The sequence below is a fragment of the Mustela nivalis genome (assembly GCF_964662115.1).
Source record: "Mustela nivalis genome assembly, chromosome: 13".
Classification (NCBI taxonomy): Eukaryota; Metazoa; Chordata; class Mammalia; order Carnivora; family Mustelidae; genus Mustela; species Mustela nivalis.
The window spans coordinates 61,768,195-61,793,172 of NC_139032.1; the positions used below are offsets into that span (position 1 = coordinate 61,768,195).

General features: G+C 45.5%; 1 protein-coding gene across 1 annotated transcript in view; it reads right to left on the reverse strand.

Annotated features, from left to right (window-relative positions):
• Positions 1-24,978, reverse strand: part of GABBR2 (gamma-aminobutyric acid type B receptor subunit 2) — a 337,637-nt gene that overhangs the window by 124,428 nt on the left and 188,231 nt on the right. The window contains exons 6-7 of the mRNA XM_082696761.1: positions 21,967-22,167; positions 7,551-7,787 (exon numbers count right to left, since the gene is read on the reverse strand). Of these exons, the coding sequence (XP_082552887.1) occupies positions 7,551-7,787; positions 21,967-22,167 (438 nt within the window). The remainder of the gene's footprint in view (positions 1-7,550; positions 7,788-21,966; positions 22,168-24,978) is intronic.

Here is a 24,978-nt window from a genome sequence, read left to right on the forward strand (position 1 = left end):
GAAGCTCTAGAAGCCCAGGACAAGGAATTGTGTACAAGTGATTTTCTAAAAGATGTGTTCTCAGGAGAAACATGTAAGGCAGAGGGGAGTGAGAAAAGGCCAAGATGTGGTTTCAAGGGAGGGCCAGCCTCAGCCTAGTCCTACGGGGAGTTCTGGAGCATGAGTAGCACTGGTGTCATAGGACCCCACCAACCAAGGTCGCTGCGGGCCTCTGGGCTCAGGTGTAGGTCCCAGGCACCTCCAATCGCCCAAGGAGTGAGCCATCCACAGGGACACCTGCACGGCTAGGGGCTGGGCAGACCTGACCAAAGTCCTGAAAGAGATCCCAGGAGATCCCGCTGGGACACGACAGCATCTGCTGTAGCTAGCTTTTGCTTGTAATGCCTAGTGCTAATTTTCGGGGCAGTGGGAGTTTGAGCCAGACTAAAGGGAAGAACAGAAGGGGGGTGGTCTGTGAGCAAAAGCCTTCCACTTCTAAGGTAAGTGTCAAATCCCCACGTGAATGGCAGCAGGGGGAAAAATGGAACATGTTCTGGCTTAGAGGCAAGGTTGACTCTGTTCTGTTTTCATATTAAACCGCTACAATCTTAATACAAGTTAATGGATTTATTATTCAGACAATTAAATGAGATAGCATATGTGAAAGAGACTGGCGCTCAGTAGGTTTAGAATGACTGTCCTGCTGGACTGGATTCTGAAGATGGCTTGATTAGACCCACATACATAAACTCTGTTCTTTGGAAAGTCACCATGGTGAAAGGGGTAGTAATAAAAACAGAAATAATGATGATGCAGTTTGGGGACCTAAACACCATCACTGCTAACTGTCTCAACCCTATGAAGGAGGTTACATTTCCCTCCATAGAGGAGAGGTAGTCTCCCAGAGGTCACACAGCTCTAAGGGGTGGACTGTGGCCTCCTTTTGTCCAACTTTACAAATTTGCATTTCCTGTTGTGATTCATCACTACCACGCCCCAGGCCATGATACATTTTATCTGAGTTGGGGGGAGGGGGTATTCGCCAAGTTCTCAAATCAGCTCCTCAGTCAAGTTTGTGTCTGATGTAATTCCCCTGGAAATCCCAGAGTCTGGGATGGAGCAGAGACAGGAGGGATGCAGAGGAAGCCTGGGGCGGGCCGGCTGTGGCTCCTGGGAATGGCCAAGAGAGGCTCATGAAAGGAAGGCTCTAAAATAGGAAGCTTGAGTGGCATCAGGGAACTAGCGCGAGGTCACTGGGACAAGTCCCACTTTCTAGGACGCCTAGTAGACGCATCACAGTCAGACTGTCGCAGAGCTTCTGACAAGTTCCTAGTGATGGCCTCGAGTAAAAAATTGAGAAACAGCCAGAATCCTGAAAGTCCAGGGGATGGTGGAATGACCAGTCCCCAAAGGGGTCAGATCTAGGACTTGGCGAGTTCTCTCTACTCCTGGCTAGACTTCCTAGTGCTCTGTTTCTTATCTCACTCAAATTCAACCTGAAATGCTGATACCAGATATAAATCACAAATGGGTGGCTGGTGTAAAGCCTGCAGGTTAACATGTCTTAGAGAATAAGACCAGGAGCCCGAAAGATCAGACAGGCAGGTTCTAGCAAGATGATGTTTAAGTAATTCGTGTGAGTGTGTATGTGTACGTGCGGTATGAAGTTTCCTAATTGGATAAAAAAAAAAAATCCACCACACAACTTCAGCATCCTGGTAGGATGAGGCAGCAGGGTGTGTGACATAAAAGGGGGGTTCATCTAACACCTCCCAGGCACGAGGATCGCACTGGCTTCCCCTAACGACCTACAGTCATGGGAATTCCAACCAAACTGAGTTTACTCTATGACACCGTCTTTTCAAGTAAGACATGGGCAGGGGGAGCAACCCTGACAGCATTTGAGTCTTAGTGGAGAGATTTTTTTTTTTTTTTAAACAAATCTTGGGCAACAACTTGAAGTTTGAGAGACACACCAGCAAAGACTGGATTACCGTTCACCAGCAGCAAAGCCAAAGAGATCAATAAACCCAGCAAATCACCATCTGCTGTTTTTCGTCACCTCCTTGGGGTGATCAGTTAGAGAAACTGCCATTAGAGGTGATAGGGCCCGAAGCTGAGATGGCTGGTCTCCCCCGACACAAGCTACACTGCGATGTCCACACTCACAGCCGGTTGAGAGGCTGGGCAGACGGTGAAGAGTGGGGCTATTATTTGGAGTCATTTCTACAATAGGTTTGTCCCTGGAGAGTGAGGAAGCAATCCCAGGAAATGCTGTAGAAAGAACGGGCCCTTTTCTTATAATCAAAGATATTCCTCTTTCAAGTTCTCCATGTGCCGAATGCTCTTGGAAGCCTCATAGCCCCCATGCAAATCTCGTGCAGACCCTCAGTAGTTTTCCAGGATAAATGCTGCACGTATTATGTTTTCATAATAGGGTACAGTGAGACTATATTAATTTAGTTTCCATCCTAGGCACCATGAAGTAAATACGGTGTCATTTTAAGAGACAAATCAGAAGGAACATTTACTAAAGGGGGTATACTGTGAATGAGAGCCATCATATATTAGGGTGACAAGTCTCAAGAATTTGTCCACTTGAGATCTGGTATGTCATCCGTGTTTTAGGAGACTGGAAAAAATTAAAAACTGATCACCTGGGGCGTCTGGGCAGCTCATTTGGTTAAGCATCTGCCTTTGACTCAGGTCATGATCTCAGGGTCCTGGGATTGAGCCCCGTGTTGGGCTCCCTGCTCAGTGGGAAGTCTGCTTCTCTGTCTGCCCCTTCCCATGATCATGCTCTCTCTCTCTTTCTCTCTTTCAAATAAATAAATAAAATCTTTAAGAAAATGATCACCCAAAGAAAATGAAGGTTTTGATTTTTACTTGGATACTTAGCACATGTTCCCAAGCATGTCTTAAAACATTATGGGTATAAGCCGGTCAATGAACTCAGTGAATCCTTGGTAGAAACACCTAATTAGAGCGAGTCTGTTCAATCTCAGTACATCACCGTCAGTCCTGGGCATGCACGGAGGGGCCTGGCTTTGCACCCTCACTACCCAACACGTGGCACACGTTGAGAACACACAGCACGGGCACCTAGTAATTATCCATACACAGACTTTGACTACTGAACTGCAGGGAAATTGAGGGCAGCCTTCTGGTCTTTACTCCCATAAGCTGAATGGAACCCTCCCTCCAAGGGCCTTGGATAGACCTTGGCTAGTGACCAGCAATTATTCATCTACTTGTCTATATTCCACACTGGGCTGGACGTTTGTAAGGAAGAGGCCACACCGTAGTCCTTTCCATGCTTCCAGCTCCCAGCACCCAGCCCAGGGGCTGCAAAAGGAGTGAATAAACGTAGGAACAAATACATCTCTGATAGGTTAAAAATCAAAAAGTGTAAAAAAAAAAAGTCAAAATTGTGCACAGACGCATGCGTAGTGGCGGGGGTGGGGGGTGGGGAGGGTTGCAGGGAGGGGGTTGGGGAGCACATCTATCATAGCTCCAAGCAATTCTCAGGGTTACTATCTGAGAATCACCAGGACGATGTGTCAATAATGTGAATTCCTTGGTCCTACCACAAAGCCATTGGATCAGAAGTTCTGGGCGGGGCTGGGGAATCAGAACTTTGAACGCAGTGCCCTGGGAGCTTCTCATACATCTAGAAGGTTAGGAATGTTGCCCTAGAGAAACGTTCTGGGATTGTTTCTGGGATGAGCTGGGATTGTTAGAATGCCCAGGGATTTTGATGCTTAAATAGCCAACTCCAGCCTGAGTTTCTGTGTACACATCTGGCAGAAGAGGGGTTTTCATGTGGGGAAGTGTTCTGAGATTTGCCGACCATAGAGAGGTAGGAGGTAATAATAACAGGGCCAAAGCTCAGAACAGCACACTCAGGGAATCAGAGGCAGACAGGATCCCCCAGGCCTTCAGGGTACAGGTGGGAAACAAAATCCCCCTCCCAGTGTTTCTGAGAAGGGTAGCTGGAGGAGAGCTCCTAAGAAGGTAAAACAGAGCTGGGCCCCGAGCTAATGCCAGTGTCCCAATCTAGGATGCACGAAAGAAATGGAAGAAACCTCTTCTTTAGCATGCCAACCGGGAACCACAGGCCCAGCTCCCAGACCAGAGTGTGCACATGGAATCAATTGAAATTGAGTCACGGATATAATTAATTTAATGTGTTTAAACGATTTTCCGTATAGTAAACACGCTGAATGAGGGTGACCCAGAATAAAGTGCTTGCCTGAGAGTGGAAAAATGGACACGGTGTGCGCTGTATAATGAAAACCCTTCAGCAAATAGAAAATGCGGCAATTTATTTCCACCTCCCATTCCTTTCCTTTCCAACTCTTTATTTATGGCTGAACTTGGCCTTCTGTGGTCTCCTTGGACCACAGAGACACTTTTTATTTTGTCAGAAGATGTCCTTTCTTCTCTGATCAGAAGACCATTTTAATGAAACCTGTCTGCAGCCCAGTGACAAGCACATATTAATATGTGACAAAGGGGATCAGTGGGAAGGGGAAAGAAGTACAGAAATGTTTCACTGCTGTAATCCCTTTCTCCAGGAAAGGGGAACGGGCATGATGAGAAGGGAAGGAAGGTGATATGGGGTGTGGTGGGGACAAGCACGCAGCGGAACCACCCTCCTGGCTCTGCCCAAAGTCCCTCCAGGGGACTTTGCACGCTCTCTCTCTGGACCTCACATACTCATCTACAACTGGAGGGGGTTAAACCTGAGGATTTTAACCAACTGAGCCACCCAGGCGTCCCGCTAAACCTGAGGATTTTAAAGAGCGCTTCCAATCATGACGTTCGCAGGGTTATGAATTACAAACTGGAGCGGGCAATACATACATGTCAAGCAATTTCTCATTAAAAAGAAACTCATCTTCAAGTTGTGCCAAGTGTTCACGTGGTCTTATCTAATTGCTCATTGAGTGTGGATTCGGTATTATTTGGCTTAGATGAAAGGGAGCCCTTGGAAGTGGTTATAAATGATCTCCCACTATTAGAAACATGGGGCATCTGGGCAAAATGCCGACTGCTGGGATGAGGAGGGCCGCAGAATGCGTCCTAGACTCTGTAGCTCTCTATCCAGAGATCTGGCTGAAGATACTATGGATTCCTTCCATTAGATAAGACACAAAGCGTGGCAAGATGACCCGGAGAGGTGTACCCACTTTTTCGGACAGCTCTGCCACTGTGGTCCTGGGGTAGAACAGGTGAGTCCCACCGTCCCTGAGGCTCAGTCTATGTTTATACCAGAAGAGAGAGGAGCTCTGGGGTGCCCATGGGGCCATGGTGGGGGTGGGGGTGGGGGTGAGGTCTCAGGGATTGCTGGAAAGGAGGCCAAACAAACAAGGCCCTGGGCTCCTCCTCTTTCCCACTGAGAGGTTTCTCTCTAATCTGTATTACATACCAGCACCACATGAGATTTTATAGGAGTTTCTGAGGATAAACACTTTTTTTTTTTTTTGAAATCACATTCTCAAAAGCTGTTCAAGTTCACCGTCTGAATGCAGGCTGTGCTATAAACAAGGCTATTGCCCGTAACTATTCAGAGCCTTGATGTCTGAACTGTGGGAGCAGAGCCCAAGAGTTGTCGGGTCAAGAGTGGCTCTAGTCCGGGGTGTTGGTAGCTGCCTCCCCACCCCAGAAGCATTGCTCAAACTGCAGTGCCCATCAGCACCCCCTGGAGGTTCTGTTAAACCACAGGGGCCGGGCCCTTACCACAGACTGATTCAGTGCTTCTGGCGTTGGGCTGGAGAAAGTGCATTTCTTTTTTTTTTTTTTTTTTTAAATTAAAGATTTTATTTATTTCCTTGAGAGAGAGCGAGAGAAAGAGAGAGAGAGCATGAGAAGTGAGAGGGTCAGAGGGAGAAGCAGACTCCCCGCTGAGCAGGGACCCTGATGTGAAACTCAGGAACTGAGCTGCTTAACCAACTGCTGCCAACTGAGCCACCTAGGAGTCCCGAGAAAGTGTATTTCTACTGGTGCCCAGGGTACTGCCAGTCAAGGTGAGAATTTGTAGCCTATAAGATGAAGGCCAGCCTCCTCAGCTTGTTCCTTCAAAAGTGGGCCCCAGCTTACCTTCCCAGACACATCCTCCTCCTTTCCAATTATCCCCACAAAGTCATTGTCCCTGCACACACTCACGCATCTCTCCTTCGCTCACCACGCTCCATCTGGCCAGACTACCGGCCCCCTCTCTGTGTGGCTAAGGCACAGCACCACACTTTTCCTCCAGAGAACTCCCTGACTTGTTCATCCATGGTCGCAGAAACCCCTCTGGGCTCACATGCTTTCTCCCAGGGTGCTGAGCCCTTTAAATTCTCATTACCATTCATGTCCAACTCTCGTACCTGCATTCGGACCACGGGCTCTGGGACAGGGAGCCCATCGTGTCCACCTCAGCATCCATGTCACTGTCTACACCCTCAGCTCCCGCACCCCATGGCCTACAAGAACCACCACCGGCAAGCCTGAGTGCGCACACTCAGGAGTATGAACATTTAAGGAATACACCTATTAGCTTGTCTTGTGTACTCTTCTTAATACCCCAAGACAGACTGATTCTCTAAATGACTCTTTACATTAGAACACAAGACAGGACTTGAGCCATTTCAACCTTTTCTTTTGGCAAATTTTCCCTATTTTCTGAGCACAGAGTTAGTGAGAAACACACCATCATGAGACGCGATGAAATGCCACTGATGTCCACTACCCGAAGGTAGGATAATACAGCAACTAGGAGCTAGACCCAGGTTTGAATCCCAGTTCTCCTTCTGACTGGCAGTAAAACGTAAATGCTCTGCGGTCCAGGCTCCTCACCTCTAATGGTGATAACAACAGCATCGACTTCCTCTGGATGGCACACAGAGGCAATGAGATCATTATTAACGCTGACAACCCTCGCACGGGCCTAGCGTTGGGCAGACATTATTACATCTAACCTACAGGAAGTGCTTAGTGAAGTATGTGGCCCAGCATAAACATTAAAGGGATGTTAGCAATTATCATCATTGTTTATTTTACCAACTTCTGTGCAAGACGTAGATTATTATCCCCAACTCCCAGACAAGAAACTTGAGGATCCCAGCAAGCAGCCTGCTCAAAAAACATGAGCAGTTTTCACTTTGCGATGGTTCATCTTTACACCTACCTCATAAGGTAGGTCCTATTTCCATCTCAGGAAGGAAAATTCTACGGTTTGGAGATGGTACCTCGAAAGACCCAGGCCTGGAGCCTGACTTTGGGTCAGGAGCTCTTGCTGCCCCCACCATCCCCCCACCTGGTGAATTTCAACTGCGCTGTGTTCAACCTGCTCACAGCGCCCTTTGTAATCCGCGACCTATAGAGAAGCATCTTTCCAGCCTGTCAGAGAGCGTCACCGAACCTGTCCCTCATGGCAGCAGCTCTGCAATCCTGTAACCCACAGGAAGTTACTTCAGTGATCAGATCAGGGACCGCGTCTCAAAGGGCACGTGACTCAGCCCCCTCTTGCCTTGTACATCTCCAAGGAGCACTAAGGAAAGCAGAGGCTGGGGTGTGGGACTGACCGTGACCCCGAAGAAGTTGGTCTCGTTCATGGCATTGAGGATGATCCTGCCCAGTGTGTGGTCCGTGTAGTTGAAATCCTGGATCCGCTGGTGCCGGCTGCTGGCGTGCAACGTCTCCATGGCCCTCTGCAGTGTCTTGGCAATAACCCAGATGCCGTCATAAGCGTACCCGTGGAACTTGCTAGGCCCCACGCCTGACCGCTTGTTGTTGTACTCTCTCTCATACTGCTGCGGGGTCTGTAAAACAGGGAGGTGGGGGGAGGCAGGTTACAGCTGGCAGGGACATCAGGCACAAATGCTTACTGTGAGCCATGCACGGTGCCAGGCCCTTCCTGGACATTATCTCATTTAATCTGCTCAACAACCTTATACAGTGGGGACTATTATTGTCCCCGTTTTACAGATGAGAGAACAGATTCAGGGAAGTTGACTTGCCCAGGACCACGCTGCCTATGAGTGGCAAGGCTGAGACCCTGGCTGTCTAGCAAGGCTACTGTGAAGAAACAATGTCCCCTAACCAGGCATCCCTGTCATATTTGCAGGGCCTGGAGCTACAGTCCCAATGGAAGATCACATTCCATGTGTCTAAATATTTAGGTTACAGACTAGCAAGTAAACCACTTGATAAAATATTTTCTATCTCTCCGTCATAATTAATATACCTTCCTAATGATCTGGAATGGCAAATTTGAGTTCAGAATTCTGGGGCTCCTTCAAGCTTCAAGTGGGACACAGAGACACCGGGGGAGCTGGCCTTGCTGTGGGGCCCACCCCTGCCATCAGTCCACACGTCCTCCCCTCCTAGCATCAGAGACCTTTAACCACCCCAGAGGTACAGCCCAGCCTCAAGAGGGCCAACCCCAGCAAGAGGCTCCCTGGCTCTGGAAGGGGCTCCAGTGGCTTGTGTAGGGAATTCAGGATGTGATGTAGGAGGGAGGGAGTGCAGGCTTGGGGGTAGGAGGTATGTTCTAGTGGGTTGCAGATTCTGAGCCCCCGGGGCCCAAGTAAGGCCTGCCTAGAGCATGGGGCCTAGGGCTGGTCCCCGGTGTCCAGATGTAAGGGCTGTTCAGACCCTACACTGTGCCCCTCCTCTTTCCTCTTCTGTAATACAGCAAGGTCTGTGAATAATTCAGCATTCTGTAAAAAAGAATTTTTTTCTCCCATTGAACAGAATGTCATAGAAGAATTTCATTGGTGATATTAACATTCTGATTGTGGCCACAAAGTAATGAAAACCTTTTTACTCTAGTTGCTGAGGCTTACACATCTAAATGGACACCACTCCAGGGAAACCCATCACCCTCAACCTTTCCATGGGCCTCTCGAGTCACTTCTAAATTCCTCTGCCAGAAATGTCATCGGAGCACACAGCTTAGTCTTTAGAAAAAACCTTCCTGGGGACAAATCACATATAGAAACCATTGACTCATTATCAGGTTATACTGGGAAGGGTTCGTAGAGATGGTCACACATTCTCCCTCCACTTGAAGCCTGAGGCACAGAGAGGTCCAGAGACTTGCCCAAGGTCACACAGTGTATGTGCATGTATGTGTGTGTGTGTGTGTGCGCGTGTGCGTGTGCACGCACGTGTGTGAGTGTGTGTGTGCATGTGCGTGTAGTTACACTGGTTCCATTCCCTCTCTGCTACTTCTTTCTCATTATTGACTTTTGAGAGCAGAATTGTTTTTTTGCAAACGACCCCAAGTTGTCTGGGGCCAGGTCTAGTTGGTCTAGTTAGGCCAGGTCAAGTTGTCTAGGCCTGTGGAGGGTGGTGAGGCTAGGCCCTCAGGGGCTGGGTCTCGTAGATGGAGCCCAAGTGAGTCTCTTGCCCTTGGTTCACTCAAACGTGCCTGGGGACAGCCAAACACCTCCAACTGTGGACCCTGTAGGTGAGGAATTCTGCCTGACCAAACGGGAACGCTGGCGTCCCAGCAACAGCTCCCCCTCCTTTTTTGCTTCAGCTCCCACTGGATGACTCAGGTCTTAGGCCCGTTGACAGTTTTCCTTGGAAATGCATCAGGTCCAGCCATCACATTTGTTCGTCACTCAAAACACACAGCAGAAGCTCCTGAATCCGAGGATTCCTCAAGGAGCCAGCACTGTCTCTGTCTCCAGCCTCACTCAGGGTCCTGAGCCACTCCTCACTGTCCCTCACCCCCTCCCCTCTGCCCCCTCATGCATTCCCACAGGGCCGGCTTTCAGCTCTCCCCCTCCTCTCTCCTCCCGGAGGGGAGCACGTGGGCTCCCTCATGAGGCACACTCTGTCCCTTAGACCTCTTGCGTCCTTTGCTCACATCAAGTTTGTTCGCACCTCAGGGCTTTTGCACCAGCTGTTTCCTCTACCAGAAAGCTTCTCCAGCTTGTTGCATGATATTCTCCGCATTCAAATGTCAACACTTGTCGCTTCTCAGGGGTGGCTTCCCTGATCCACCCTTCCTAAAAACCCCTCACCGCAGGCATTCTCTACCCACTGGTTTACTGCACTTTTCACTACCTGCATCTCTCCTACTTATTGTTTTATTGCATATTGTCTGTTGTTCTAGTCCTCCCTCCCCCTCTCCTCCCCAGCCCCCACAACTAGAATTAAGCTCCATGGGGTCAGGATGTTTTCTATCTTGATCACTGAGGTATCACCAGAACCTACAGCAGTACCTACAGAGACCCTTCCCAACCCTCAATTTCTCCATCTGAAAAATGAGGAGGTGGGATCATGTGATCTGGAAGTTTCCTCTTGGCAACATAGGTAGGAGCCTGGCACAGTGATAAGGACGGAGGATTTGGAAGCAGGCAGGCCTGCCCTCCAGCTCTGGCTCTGCAGTTTGCTAACTATGACCTGGAGAGCCTTCACGTCTCTGTGTCTTCCCTTGCTGGGTGCCCATTAGGATTCAGTGACATGAAGCCTGTAGAGTGTCCAGCCCAATGTCCTGGACATGCTGGTATTCTACCAATGCCACCCACTGTTACTAACAGTAAAGGTGGCTTACCGGACCTTTACGCAGCTGGAGCAGCTGCTAACCTAGGATGCCCCAAGGAGCCAAGGTGGCGCTGACATCTGTGCCGACAGAGGCCAACGGTCTGCCAGTGCAAGCATGCTCTGCTTTACTCCCATAACCAGTCTCCAATCATTGGACCTTTAGGCTGTTTTGAATTTGTTCCAATTATAGGACTACAAAAAGCATCCTTGGATCTAAATTTTCTGAACACATACTCGTACTTATTTTTTCAGAATAAATTCCCAGAAGTATAATTGCTGAGGCAAAGAGTAGAACAAACTTAAACATGATCCATCCATATTTGGGCCAAGACATTCTCCCCCAAATGCGAGAAATTAAAATCTCCTGGGTATGAAAGTACCCATTTTCCTGCACCCTTGACAATTATAATAATTACAAAGTTAAGAATCGTCTGTTTGTTAAATTAAGGGAAAAAAGTTCATCCCCCTTTTAATTTGCATCTCTCTAATGATTAAAGTGAGCTCCTTTCCAATACTGATAGGCAATTTTTATTTCTTGGGTGCTTCTCTTCTTCCTTCCAAATTGCTATGTGAGAATCATACCTTTTAATGTTTTGTTTAAATGCATTCTCATAGTTTTTCTATCTTTTACTATTTGACTATATTTTCTTTGATTTTTAAATATGATTTGGGTCTATTTCTGGTTATTAATTTCACTATTGGCTATGTTAAAAGTATTATAAATTACTTGAATTTGTTTTTCTCTATTTGCTTTAAGTATACAAGTTCTGCGGCCCCTTGGACTTCTTCTCTCTTGGATTTTGCTCCTGTGAGCTTTCTCTGATGTATACAAAAGCATTGAGGGCTGCTGGTGTCTGTATTTGAGTCCTGTTTGTTCGACCTAATAATTATATTCCATGATGTTTCCAGACCTCTTCCCTACTCAGAACACTGCCACTGGGTCATCCTTTCTATTACCCTTTTATAGTCAGGGGGCCAGACCTGAGGCAAACTCTCAGTGCAGTCTCACCAAGGGATAAATGAGTATAATTTTTTAACTTCCTTAATGTCGTTTACTGGGGTCATTTTTTGTGGAGACAGGAGGGGGAACAAAGTCCTATCATTTCTTTAGTATGACCTTGGAGCAAACACAAGCCTCTGTGTATACTTTTTACATGTGTACTTGTAAATCCACATCTTTCTAGCTCATAACACTGTTCTTCATCCAGTGGGTGAGGGGCAGGAGGTAGGGGGAGCACAATGGAAATATGGCGTTGACCTCATTTCTGTGGGAAGAGTCCTTGGAAAGGGACAGGTGTAGCTAAGCCCGGAAAGGTGACCTCATTCTCACTGTCTTAGCAAGCTCTGAGTTGAAGTCATTGCCACCACATTATATCCCAAGCCATTCATCACTTCCCAGGTGATGCCAGCACCAATCTCCCTTGGGCAAAACAATGACAGCAGGAAGAAACACTCTCACAATTGTCTGAGAAAAAGTGGTAGTTGTTCTTCGAGCGGGCCTCCGATAATTCGGGGCAGAAGAATTTCTTCCATTGTACAGCTGACACAGAAGGCTGATTAATTACTCATTCTCTGAGGTCAGGTTTATCATGAGATGCTAAAAGTTTCTGAGAAAATAACTTTATATAGATAGTCCCAATTACTGACAGGTTGTGCTCCAGCATATTTTTGAAAGGCAGTTGTTGGAACTTGGAACATATTTTTCCACAGAAACTATGTTATAAATAGTGGTTAGGCTCCCAGGCTAGCCCACACAAGCTTGCTAACCCACAATGTGACTAAACCTTATGGGTCTGTCATTCCAACAGAACCAAGCAGAGTCCTGCTTTCAGAGAGAGGGGCCTCATGGACAGAAGACAGCAGAAGGTGAAGAACCCACCCCCTTCCACATCTCCAGCTGCCATCCCCAGACTGGCAAAACTGGCAGAGTTTCTCTCTAGCATTCCCTGTGGGATTTCAGGATTACAGAGTCTTTTTTGGGAGGTACACTTGGGGGGGGGGCTTATTTAGTCTCTCTGTTCCTATACCCCAGTTTGTAGATCATCTGGGGCCTTTGTTAAATGCAGATGCCACAGTCTTCCATTTTGTTTCGGTATGTCCATGGGATAATTTCAGAATCTGTATTTCTATCAAGCTTCCAAGATCTCAAGAATATACAAATTGGTTATCACTGATTGAGTCCCTCCTACAATCTGAATAATGGGTCTTCTCAATAGCAACTTCCAGATGTTTGCTGAGCTCCATCTTAGACTCCTCCAGTGTTGAGATGCTCAGTCTCTCTTCAGAAGACCTTCTGCTTAGGAGTGCTCGCCATCTATGAGATTCGTGTTCTGGATTCAGCACCTGCAGCACCTCCCTATGACCTATATTCTGCAAGCAGTGTCTCCTTGTGGAGCTTTGGTAAGAACATCTTTTCCCTCTTATGTACAACAGCTCCTCAAAGAGCTGAAGGCAGTGGCATGCTACCTTCTCCCCAGGGTGCTATTTTCTACCTTCGAAGCAAAATCGTCTCAGTTCACACTTCCACTCTGACTGTGATGAAATGGCTTATATCAAACCAGAGCTCCCATGAAGGACATTCAGAAAAGCAGAATAAAACATAAAAATAGCTATTCAAAGGCATCATAGAGCAACCAGGACATCTAGGACTTGAGAAACAAGATGCTAGGAAGAAGAGAATGCTTTGGGAAGAGTCCACCAATCTTTGCTGCTTCCCCTGGAGGCATGTGGTGTTTTGTAGGGAGGAAAGCTAATTGCAGGAAAACAAAGCATTGGGTCAGAGTTTCCAGCAGTCCCACAGGGAGGGGAAGACAAAAAAACCTATAGTTCAGGGTTATCAGGATAGCAATGCTTGTAGGACCAACGTGTTAGGAGGAAAATGAAACACAGAAAAGTGAGCCCAGTATTCAGACTGGCCTTTGACTTGAAATATTTCGTGATAGCTAAGCTGCATAAAGCAAGAGGCTGGAAAGCAAAGAAAAAGCTGTGGCTAATGGGTTTAGAAATGAAGAACTGTTTGGAGTCTCATAGTATTAGGGAAGACAAAAGTTGAACTCCAGGGCCAGTAGACACCCCAGGATTTCAGCTGATAACAATGAAGAACAAATACTAGGAATAAGAGCAAGCCAAAATAGACCAGGTCTATAAAAACCAAGACCAAGCCTGAAATCATCTCACTTTTTGATTGGATTAGGTGATCTTCCCCTAGTCTAGCTACCTTCTTAAAGAGAAATAAACACCATCTGTAGTCTCTATATTTTTTTCATCTCCAACTATATTAATAAAATGTTATAAGTACACCAGGAAATAGGACCAAATAATAAAAAGAGAGAAAGAAGGCAGACAGGCAGGCAGGCAGGCAAAAAGTGAGGAAGGGAATAAGGAAGGAAAGAATAAAGGAAAGGAGATAAATAGATGATAGAAACAGACCCACAGATGATCCAAATCTTGAAGTTATTGGACATGACTTTAAAAGAGGAACATTTATGTGTTCAAGAAAATAGATGAAAGATACAGAATATAACCAAAGAACTGGAAGCTATGAAAGAAAAAAAAAGGGAATAAAATGAAGAATCTAAAAATGAAAAATACAACAACTGAAATTAATTCAATAGATGAATGAAGTAGCATATTAAACATAGCAGAAAGGAGGTTAGTGAACTAGAAGAAAGGGTAGTAGCGGTAAACAGTAATAAATACTCAGACTATAACACAGACAGGAACAAAGGGTAGAAAATAAGAATGGAACATAAGATATGTGGAATGTGTTGAAAATGTCTGGTGTATGTGTAATTGTTGTCTTAGAATGTGAGGAAAGTGGGGCGTCTGGGTAGCTCAGCGGATTAGGCCTCTGCCTTCAGCTCAGGTCATGATCTCAGGGTTCTGAGATGGAGCCCCACATCGGGCTCTCTGCTCAGCAGAGAGTCTGCTTCCACCTCTCTCTGCCTGGCTCTCTGCCTACTCGTGATCTCTCTCTCTGTCAAATAAATAAATAAAAATCTTAAAAAAAAAAAAAGAATGTGAGGAAAGAGAATAGGCAGAAACAATATTTAAAGGAATATTACACTAGAATCTCTCCAAACATGTATCAATGCACAAATTCATGAAGTCATATGAACTCTGTGAACTACAATCAAGATAATCCCAAAGAATACCTCATTTCAGTACAACATAGTAAAACTGCTGAAGACCAAAACAAAGACAAGATCTTAAAAGCAGTTGGAGAAAAGAAGATGCATTACTTTCAAAAGAGCAATAATAAGTCAAGCAGTTGACTTAACAGAAACCATAGAAACCAGAAGACAAATAATGGACTAGCTAGAATTCTATATCTCAAAATTAAAGGTGAAAGAGAGAAAATTTCAGACAACCAGAAACTGAGAGAATTTGTCTCTAGCCAACCTGCAGTAAAAGAAAGACTAAGAAGAGTTCTTCAGGCAGAATGAAAGTGGTCATAAATAGAACAGAAATGCAGAGAGGAATGAGAAGTAATAGAAAGTGTAAATACATGAGTAGATCTAAATGAAAAATGACATCAGGGCCAGGAACATCCAGGAAAGTCTTAAAGAAGAAGAACAAAGTTGTAAGATTACATGACTAAGTATCAGGTCTTATAATAAAGTTTTAGTTACTAAGACAGTCATACTGGCTAATGGATTTGGAAATGAACCAATGGAAGAGAATGGAAAGTTCAGAAACAGATCCACATTGTCTATAATCATTCATTTATGACAAAGTTGGCACTATAGCATGGTGGGGGGTGGTGCTGGGAGGATGATGGACTTTTAAATAAATGATCCTGAATCAACTGGTTATCCATATGGCCAGAAAAAGAGTCTTGATCTTACCTCACACCATACATAAAATCAATTTCATGTAGATTTTATATCTAAATGTGAAAGGGAAAAAATACTAAAAGATAAGATAGGAAAGTATTTTCATGAGTGTGGGTGGGCAAAGATAGTTAAATAGAATGCAGATACACTAATCATAAAGAAGATGAATAATCTGGACTACATTAAAATTAAGAATTTCAGCTCACCAAAATACATCATTAAGCAAGTGAATGTGTAAGTTCAAGAATGGGAGAAGATATAAATAATACACACAACCACCCAAGGATTTGTATGCAGAATTTAAAAAGAACTACAAATCAATAAGAAACAGGCATAGAATCCAAGTAGAAGAATGGGCAAAAGACTTGAACAGGAAATTTGTAAAAGGGGGGTATCAAAATGGCCAGTAAAGATATGGAAAGATACTCAACTTCATTAGTCATCAGAGAAATGTAAATTAAAACTCAAATGAAATACCACTACACACCCACTAGATTGGCTAAAATTAAAAAGCCGACAGTACCAAATGTTGGTGAGCATGGGAACCAACTGGAGCTCTCAATCATGGCTGGTGGGTGTGTAAATTGGTACAACCACTTTAGAAATCTGTTTGGCAGGGTCTACTAAAGCTGAACATATGCATACCTTGTGACTCAGAAATTCTACCCCTACGTATGCACCCAATAGTAATTTGCACATATATTCACCAAAATACCTCAGATACCTAGAAATAAACCACCGTATGTGCAAGAATTCCATACAGAAAATTACAAAACATTTCTGAGAGAAATTAAAAATGACCTTGGTAAATGCAGGGATACACAAAACTCATGTTCATATATTACTAAGTCAATTTTTCCTCTATCAACCTACAAATTAAGTAAAATCCCAATAACAAGCCAGAGCAGATTTGTGTATACGTGTGTGTAAACTCACTCACTACTCCTTTCTCTAGCTCTGAGGCTGCTGGTTTAAAGAAGAAACAGAACCACAATACATCAAGTATCTATTGTGTGTTTTGGCACTCAGCACACTACTTTTCTCTGCTTTACTTTATCTAATCCTTACAAATCTTATACAAGATATTATTACCACAATACTATAGATAAGAAACGATTTCAGAAAGACTTGCCCAATGTCATTGCGTCACTATCACTATATCACCCAGTTCAGCTATAGAGAACAACAAAAAAAAATTATCAGTGACTTAGAGATCGTTTATTTTTCTCTCACAGTACAGCTGTCCATGTGTCAGCAGAGGACAGCTGCTATAGCAGCTCTATAGTGTAATCAGGGACCCAGCTCCTATCTGCATGCAACACTGCCCTAGAATGAGGTTTCCTTTTCACAGTCACTTCTTGATCCAAGATGGCTGCTAGAACTCTAGCCATCCCATCTATATTCCAGCCAACACAAAAAGGAGAAGGGAAAAGAAAGGCAAGCTCTCCTTTAACGGAGACTTCCAGAAGTCCAATTTAACACTCCTATTTATATTCCTTGGCCAGACTTAGAATCCTGGCCATATCTAGCTACATGCGAAGCTGGGAACTGTCCTCTTTCAGCTCAGTGGCAACATACCTACTTAAAAACTAGAGTTGTGTTACTGAAGTCGACCGGGAGGCTATGGATATTGGTATGGACAACGAGCCATCTTTCAGAGTCTCCTAGCTGGGAAGTGGTGGGGCCCAAATTCAAATCTAACCAGTGCCCTTATTCATTATGACCCTCCACAGGCTACCTCACCCTTCCTCTGGAGCCCATGTTCTTCTGCTATGCCACCTGTTTCCCATAGAAGTGAATCCCTAGGGAAGCAAAAGGAACAGGAGCTTCATGGGGAAGGTGGGAGTGGCAGTGACATTGTGAAGGATGGCCTCAGGGAGACTGCCTATTTTTCTATGGCTCCTTCCTTTCCTCCTCTCCAGAGCCCAGAGCTTCCCAGAAGTCCCGTGTTCAGGAAGCTCACATGGCAGTGACAATGAGATGGGTACAGCTTTTCCTGGCTCTTCACTGAGGACTCACTTGATTTGTATTTCCTCTGTTTCTGCCATATTGAATCAAAAGCCACGGTGGTTGCAGAAGCCTCTTGCCAGAAAACATTACAAAACTCTTCCAAAGAATGAGCCTGTGCATTTGATGGGGGATTGGGGCCACCGCTGATGTCCCCAGTGATTCCAGGGCTCTGTGAACATCTCCATCTGGTGTCTTGGTCCAGCTCTGTGCCTCAGCAGGAAAATGGGGAAAATGTCCAGGGAAGCTAAGCCATCACCAGAGAAACCTGGCCAGAGTTGTAAAGGCTCACAATGGAAACAAGCCTAATGGGACTTTGGAAAGGGAAAGCTGATGGTGGAAGTCACCCATGTCAAAGAGTTCCTATGGGGGACCAGACTGGTAATGGGGAATCTCAGTGAGAATGAACCAGATGGTAAATTCCCAGAGGCTGTCCTTATGAGGTTCCAGAAGACTGAGCTCTGGGTGTGCTCAGGAAGTCCAAAGGTCTACATTTGCTTCATCATTGGAAATTCCAATAGGAAGAGACTGATGAGGATGCTCTGGAGGCCCGTGATCTTCTTATTCCTCCTACCAGAACTCTCCTGGGTGCCAATGAGAGAATCAGGGATGGCCTGACTGGCAACAAGTATATGGGAGGGAGAGCCTCAGAGAGCACATTCCAAGAGTGGCCACTGTTCTGCCTGATTCTGCAACCTTCTCTACCAGGAGTCACCTTTATCCCAGGGATTTCAAAATTTAATGTGATGACCATGTCACACAATGCGCTGTGAGAACCCAGTACCATATTTACACAGAGCCAGAGAACTTAGCTATGAAATGACCCCAGGAGTTACCTGGCCCATATCTCTCATTTTCAGTTGGGAAACTAAGGCTGGAGTGGAGGAGGTGGAGGGGATGACGAGGTGTTGGAGGCAGATTAATTGGTGGGAATGCCAGGATTTGTGCCAGAGCTCTTGATCACCAGAACCACGCTTTTCTGTTATGCCACCTACCAGTACCACTACCACTAGTGGCCCGCTGAGACAGAAAGGGCTGATTTGGGTGCATTCCTTTCTAAGCCTGTCACAAGTCTTGGGCGGAGAGCATAGCAGAGGGGAAGGGGCTCAGGGTAGGGAATGAGCAGTCCTGGCGTCAGGTCCTGGGGTTGTTCCTCACTTGCCGGCTGACTGTATCAGTGTCTTGGGGTTGCCACGGCAAATTTCCACAAACAGGATGGCTTGAAACAACATTAGTTTATTCTCTCCCAGGACTGGAGGCCAGGAGTACAAAACCCAGGTGTTGGCAGGGTTGGTTCCCTCTGGAGGCTCTGAGGGAGGATCCAGACCATGCTTCTCTCCCAGCTCCTGGTGGCTGCCGGTTATCCTTGGCGTTCTTTTTCTTGTGGAAGAACCACTCTGGTTTCTGCCAGTGCCGTCACATGACCACCTCAGTGCGGGAAACCTCCCTCTGCCTTTCTCTTACAAGGACCCTCGCCATCGCATGTAGGGTTTCCCCGGATAGTCTAGGACGATCTCAAGATCCCTAAATGAATTACATCTGCAAAGATGCTTTTTCCAAATATGGTCATGTTCACGCATTCCAAGGATTAGGACATCTTTTTAGGGGCCACTATTCAAATCACTACAAGGATCTTGGGTATGTCCCTTTCCATTTCTGCTGCTTAGTTTCCTTAATGAGGATGGCAAAAACTCACCGTCTTGCTTCTACAAGTGCCTGTTTAACTTCTTGGGCACCGATGGACCCCAAAATGTAAGCCTCAGCTCAGCAGCCTGCATCCCCAGCAGTCATGTATAACAGAAGTTCAAATTCAAGAACCATTTCCCACCTCTCTAGACCTTCCTTTGACCATAGACTCTTGGAGATGAATGGGGGAATTTGGCTGTGGTCAGACCACAAATAAGAATGCTTTATTCAACCACAGGCCCCACGCCCCAGGGAGAGAGCAGCCACAAGAGCAAGCACAGAGGATGGGCCGTGTGTGAACCGAGCTTGACACACACACAACGTGTTCAGGGCCAGGACCAGAGTGAGGCGAGCAAGGGGTGGAAATGAAGAGGGAGCCAAATACCTCAGTAATCAAGCAAAAGACACTTGAAGGCAGTATTTTTAAAAAATCAAAATGAATACAAAATCTGTGATGAACAAAACATCAACATTTTAAATTAAGACAAGATCCAGTCTTGCAATTGTGTGACTTAAATCACTTAGCTCTCTCTAATCCCAGTCCTGGGAACCTTACCTTTGTTTAAAATGATGTTTTGTTCATCACAGATTTTTTTTTTTTTTTGGCGTTTGTTAATTTTGAATTTAAAAAAATACTGCATTATAATACTTTTCATCTTGATTACTGAGGTTTTTAGCATCGCCTTAAATTTTGCCATTAGGCTCTGCATGGGGCATGTGAATTACAAATAGAGGGACTGGGGCTGTTTAGTTTTGACAAGGGACATCTCCGGGGATATGGTCGCCATCCATATCCCCATGTGGACCCTGAGGGACAAGTGGGGGAAATTCAGGGGAAAGTAGAGAGTCTTCTGCTTCTAGATGGGTCTGAGAATCTGATGGGAGGTTGGTCGAGATAACCCATAGGAGAGCCCTAAAACTCTCTGATTTCAAGAGGCAGATGCCCTAGATTTTCCTGCATAACTTCAATCAGCTTGTAACCTCAGGATAATGTAAGAAATGCTGTCTCTTGCTTCAAACACCTCAGAGACGGGAACTGGGTGTCCTGGAATTTTGGAAGCTGCCCCACGCAGGGCCCTGGCTCTGCTCTAATGGCACAGCTCCATTCTGGGAGGCCAGTGAGTAGGTCACATACACTGTGGGGTGAAGTGAACAGCCCAGGAATACCTACAAAGCGTTTCATTCCCAGGCACAGAGTTATGGGGGATGAGGTCAGCTTCAGCACCAGTCCCAAATAAAAACCATTAGAATGAAAAAAATTAATAAGATGAAAGTCGGTGACCTGGGAGATGTTGTTATAAAGTCAGAGCACTTCCTCTAACAGATACTGTGAACCAAAAAAAAAAAACCAAAAAAAAAAAAAAACGATCTTCCCAAAACGCATTTCTGTGTACGGCTCGCATCTGTGCATGGCTCACCCACCCAGTAACATCCATGAACCTCAGAACAACATTCAGGGGCTTTCTCTGGAATCTTTGACCATTATGCCCCTCAGCTTTACAGAGCTTGCATGTAATCATTTCTGTCTTTGGTCTCCTAAAGTCCTCAGTTCAGTTATGCTGTCTGCTTGCATGGAATGTTTTTCTCTTAGTTTTTCTAATTTTCTTCAAATTTTATATTATTTTGAGATTAGAGTCCAGGCTGTCCCTGGACTCAAGTTTTTGTTAATAAATTACAAACTTTGATGCCCTTAAAAATAACACTGAAATAAAATGGGTTCTTTCCATACATTATTCAGCATCTCAGAAAACTTTCTACATGCTCATTGATTTTTGTGTGAAAATATTTCTTCCAACATTTTCTAGCTGGAGTGTTTTCCCAACATCCCTCAGGTGCCAGCGTGATCTAAAGAGTTGTTTACAAAATGTGTCCCCATGATTGGCCATTTTTTTGGAGAAATCAATAAATCATTCTTACAGAGCTGGCTCTGATTGAGATTAGCTAATGGGGAAAAATTATATAAAAATTTTATATAGCTTTGTCATGAAGTTTAAGTCCTTCAGTAGAACTGGGGTTGGGTGGAGAAAGGAACCATTTGAGCTCAGAGAAGACAGAAGAGAATTGTGTGCCCTGCTATCCTCGATTCTGGCTGGTGGAGACACCAGTGCTGCAGTCCCCTGATTCTTGATAACACACTGATAGGTAACAGTGTGCTTCTGAAATACTTTCACCCATGCCACAGGATGCCACCTGGCCATGTATGACACCTGGCCTCTTGCACTCTTCTGGTTAAGTTGGCGGGGCGGGGGAGGGGGGGACTGGGGTAGTAATGCCCATGGAAACATGTGCAGCCCCCTGTCCAAGGTCCTGCTCTCAGCAATGACAGCACTGAGGGGCCAGGCATCATGCCAGCCACAATGCACAATCTGCCATGAGAGGAGGGTATTTCTACCTCTATTATACAGGTGAAGAATCCGTGGCTTGGACAACTCAAGGTCAAGGTCGCACAGCTGCAAGTGGTAAAACTGGGGTTCAAGCCAGTCTGGCTGGTCTATATAGCACATGTTTCCTAGAAGACAGAGGGGAGTCTGTCCTCTCCTCTAGGCTGATGGGCGCATTGGAGAGCCAGAGAAAGGACATTCCAGGTCAGAGGTACATGGAGTGAAAGCCTGACAAAGTCTGAAACCCCAGTGTGTAGTGCGTGTGGCAAAATCATGATTCCGTCACTTACCTGGACATTGTGTTTAGTGCTTACAAAGCACCCTTATCTCATCTGATTCTCAAGTTCCTTAGAGGGGCATGCAGTGGAGGTCTGTATATCCCCATTGAACAGGCTCAGAGAGGTCCAATGATTTGCTCAAAGTCACACAGCAAAGGCCAGAAGAAGATATCGGCACTTTGTGCCAACATCATCAGACAGGGTGATCAAAAGAGATGGGCCTAGGGTTTGAAGTGGGCAGACCATGATACTGACCTTTCCTGAGATGGTCTTGATCTGCTTGGAGCTCAGGGGCTCAAAGTCTACGCCGATGTAGCCTTCCATAGCAGCAAGGAGATTCTTCCGGAGACAACGGGATGAGTTGGCTTCTGTGTGCACCTGCTCCCACCAGGAAGGCTCGTACCAGCCCGGAATGATCCACTGGTATTTGCTACCATACATGTTCTCCTCATATGCCTGCAACAAATGGGTTGACCATGAATGTACCAAGAGTTAAACATTTGTTCAAGGCTTTGTGCCCTATGAGACACAAGGAGGAGGCTCATGCCTCCTCTTAACAGAGGGTTTGTTAATTTTCCTATTATTTGCTTTGTAATCTCTCCTCATTATGCCCCAAGGTAGTTTATTGGAAACATATAGAATAAAATAATAAACACTGAATACAAATTGAAACACCAGGGCCTGACCAAGCCAGATAAGGACACTACAAGAAAGGAAAACTATGGACAGACATCTCTGATGAATATAGTGGCAAAAATTCTGAACAACATATTGGCAAACTGAATTCAAGAACACATTGGAAAGGTTATACACTATGACCAACTGGCATTTATCCCTGGGATGCAAGGATGGTTCAACATACACAAATGGATGAATGTAATACATCACATTAGTGGAATTAAAGATAAAAATCCCATAGTCATTGCAACAGATGCTCTCTGTGTACTGTGATGAATGTTGCACATTTTAAAACATGAAACTTAATATCTTGCAGTTCATTCCTGGAAAGCCACAAACACACCGGGAAACAATTCACGCCACACCCCTGTGCTCCTTGGGCTGTAACAGAGACAGCACAAAGGCCAGGAGGGTGTGGCAGGGAGCCTTCAAGATTGCTCTGGACTCTGGGAAGCTTTTGGCTACCCTCCACGGAGGTAGGCCCTGGGATGCTAAGCCAGGCTCTGCCCTAAGCAGGATGGGTCAGAGACCCTAATGGTGTCTGTGCATTAGAGAAAAGTTACCGTCAAGTCTAGACTGGAGGGGAGAGCTCCCCCCACCATTCCTACATCTGGGGGGGGGGGGCAACTCTTCTAGAATTCTCTCAACACCGAAGAAAGCCCATCCTGCAGTGTGAATTGTCTCATTGGGATAAATGAGAATTAAACGTTTATTTATTATTAAATGTGAGTTAAATGTTTATTTCTTAACTTAAGGTCAGATACCACCTCCACACTCTCTGCTCATTGGTTCAGTGAAGCCGCTGGAGACTAAACTGAAATTATTTAATGTAAGAGCCCTTCAACTACTTCAAGGCAGTGATCGCATTGCCTTTTCTCTAGACTCCTCTGATGATACAGGACTTTCACCTCCCCAGTTCTAGATTATATACTTCTCATAATGCAGCCTCAGATCATAGTCATTTTTCCAGCAGCTACATTATAATGTGCCCCATCACAATTATTGTAGAAAAGACATCCCTCATACCTCAATGACAGGGTAAAATCCCAATTAAACAAAGGCAAGCAATCTCCTGATCTTCCCTCTAATAAATGGGGTTTAGACCAAAGACACTTTCTTTTGAAGACATCTGCCTGGGGGCTAGCTTTTTGAACAAAAGGCTCATCCCAGTGATCCCAGGTCACTGGCAGAACCTTTGACACTTTACAACTCTCATAATTTATTAAAAGGGAGGAACTCACATATCTTGAGCCTCTATCATGTGCTTGGCCAGTTACACACATTATCTTATTTTACCCTCACAACAACCTGATGAGGTACATATTATTTCTATCTTATAAATAAAGAAATTGAGGCTCACTTGAGATGGAGGGATTAGCTCAAACACATACAGCTAAGTCAGGGGGACAAGATTCAAAGTCCGTTTTTGGAGGGTCCCCTCTTTTCTTAGCAAAATGAATGAAACTTTTGGGGAGCTTTCTCAATCTTAAAAGTTAGAGGCAAGAAGAGACCTGCATTATTAGGAATGTATGTTAAGGAGGAGTCAATAGCTAGAGAGTGAGGACAGGAGGCCTTCCAATCAGACACACAGGCAGATCTGTACCACTCTCTGAGCACGAGGACCTTGTGATAATTTAGAGACAGCCCAGAGCAGGAAGTCAGAAGCCTTCCAGGGATCTGCTCTGACAGCTCTTTGACCTGCTTTTGTCCCATTAGGAGCTGTTCCTTGAATTCTGGAATTTTCCAGAAAATAGAAGCATAGTCTGTTCGAATGACAACAGATTTTGTTTAGAACGCTATTCAGTTTTGAAGAAGATAAACATTTTCCTACTGACCTTCTGGAACAAACAAAAAAGGAGGTTACAGTCAAGTAGGACCAGACTCTCTGGGTAACTCTAGTGCACAACTCCTTGGGTCTTGCTTTTCCCATCTAAAGCCTGTGGAAAGCAAAGCCTGTCTTCCTGGGTGGGTGTTAGACTTTAAGGAGATGACACGTGAGCCACGCCTGGCCAACACTACATCCAGGCACATTTTAGCAGCTCCTCTTCCTCCCTTCTCCTCTCTGTAAATAAATCACGGTTTTATTCTGAATACCAGTCACTGTTGTGGGCTGTGCACAGTAATGCTGGTGGGTCTGGGTGTCACTTTTTGCTGCCATCGCATCCCTGTCTTCTCTAAATTTGCTTCTTTTGAACTGCTATGGCTCAGAAAGCAGGGCGCTTGGGTGGTTAAATATATGTGCAAAGCAAAAGTAAATAGGCTTCAAGTGAGGTTCTAGGTGGGAGGCTTCCCTGCAAGGTAGGCGAAGTGGTTTTAAATACACCATCCACGGTCTAAAGCACGGAGGGGAAGGCTCTGGTCCTCTATTCTGCTCTTCCCATGTTCAGATAAGCTGAGGTTGTTACACATGTGAGCTGGGAGGGGCTGCTGGAATTCTGTCTGTCTCCTTTCCCGGAGGGGGAGTTTTGTCGTGTGGGGTCCGCTCTTCCGTGGATCCCTCATGCTCAACACAGTGCCTGGTGTGCCCACCGCACCTGAGAAGTGGCTGCGCAGTGACTGAACGCATTTCCAGTTCCCTTGGTCTCCTCA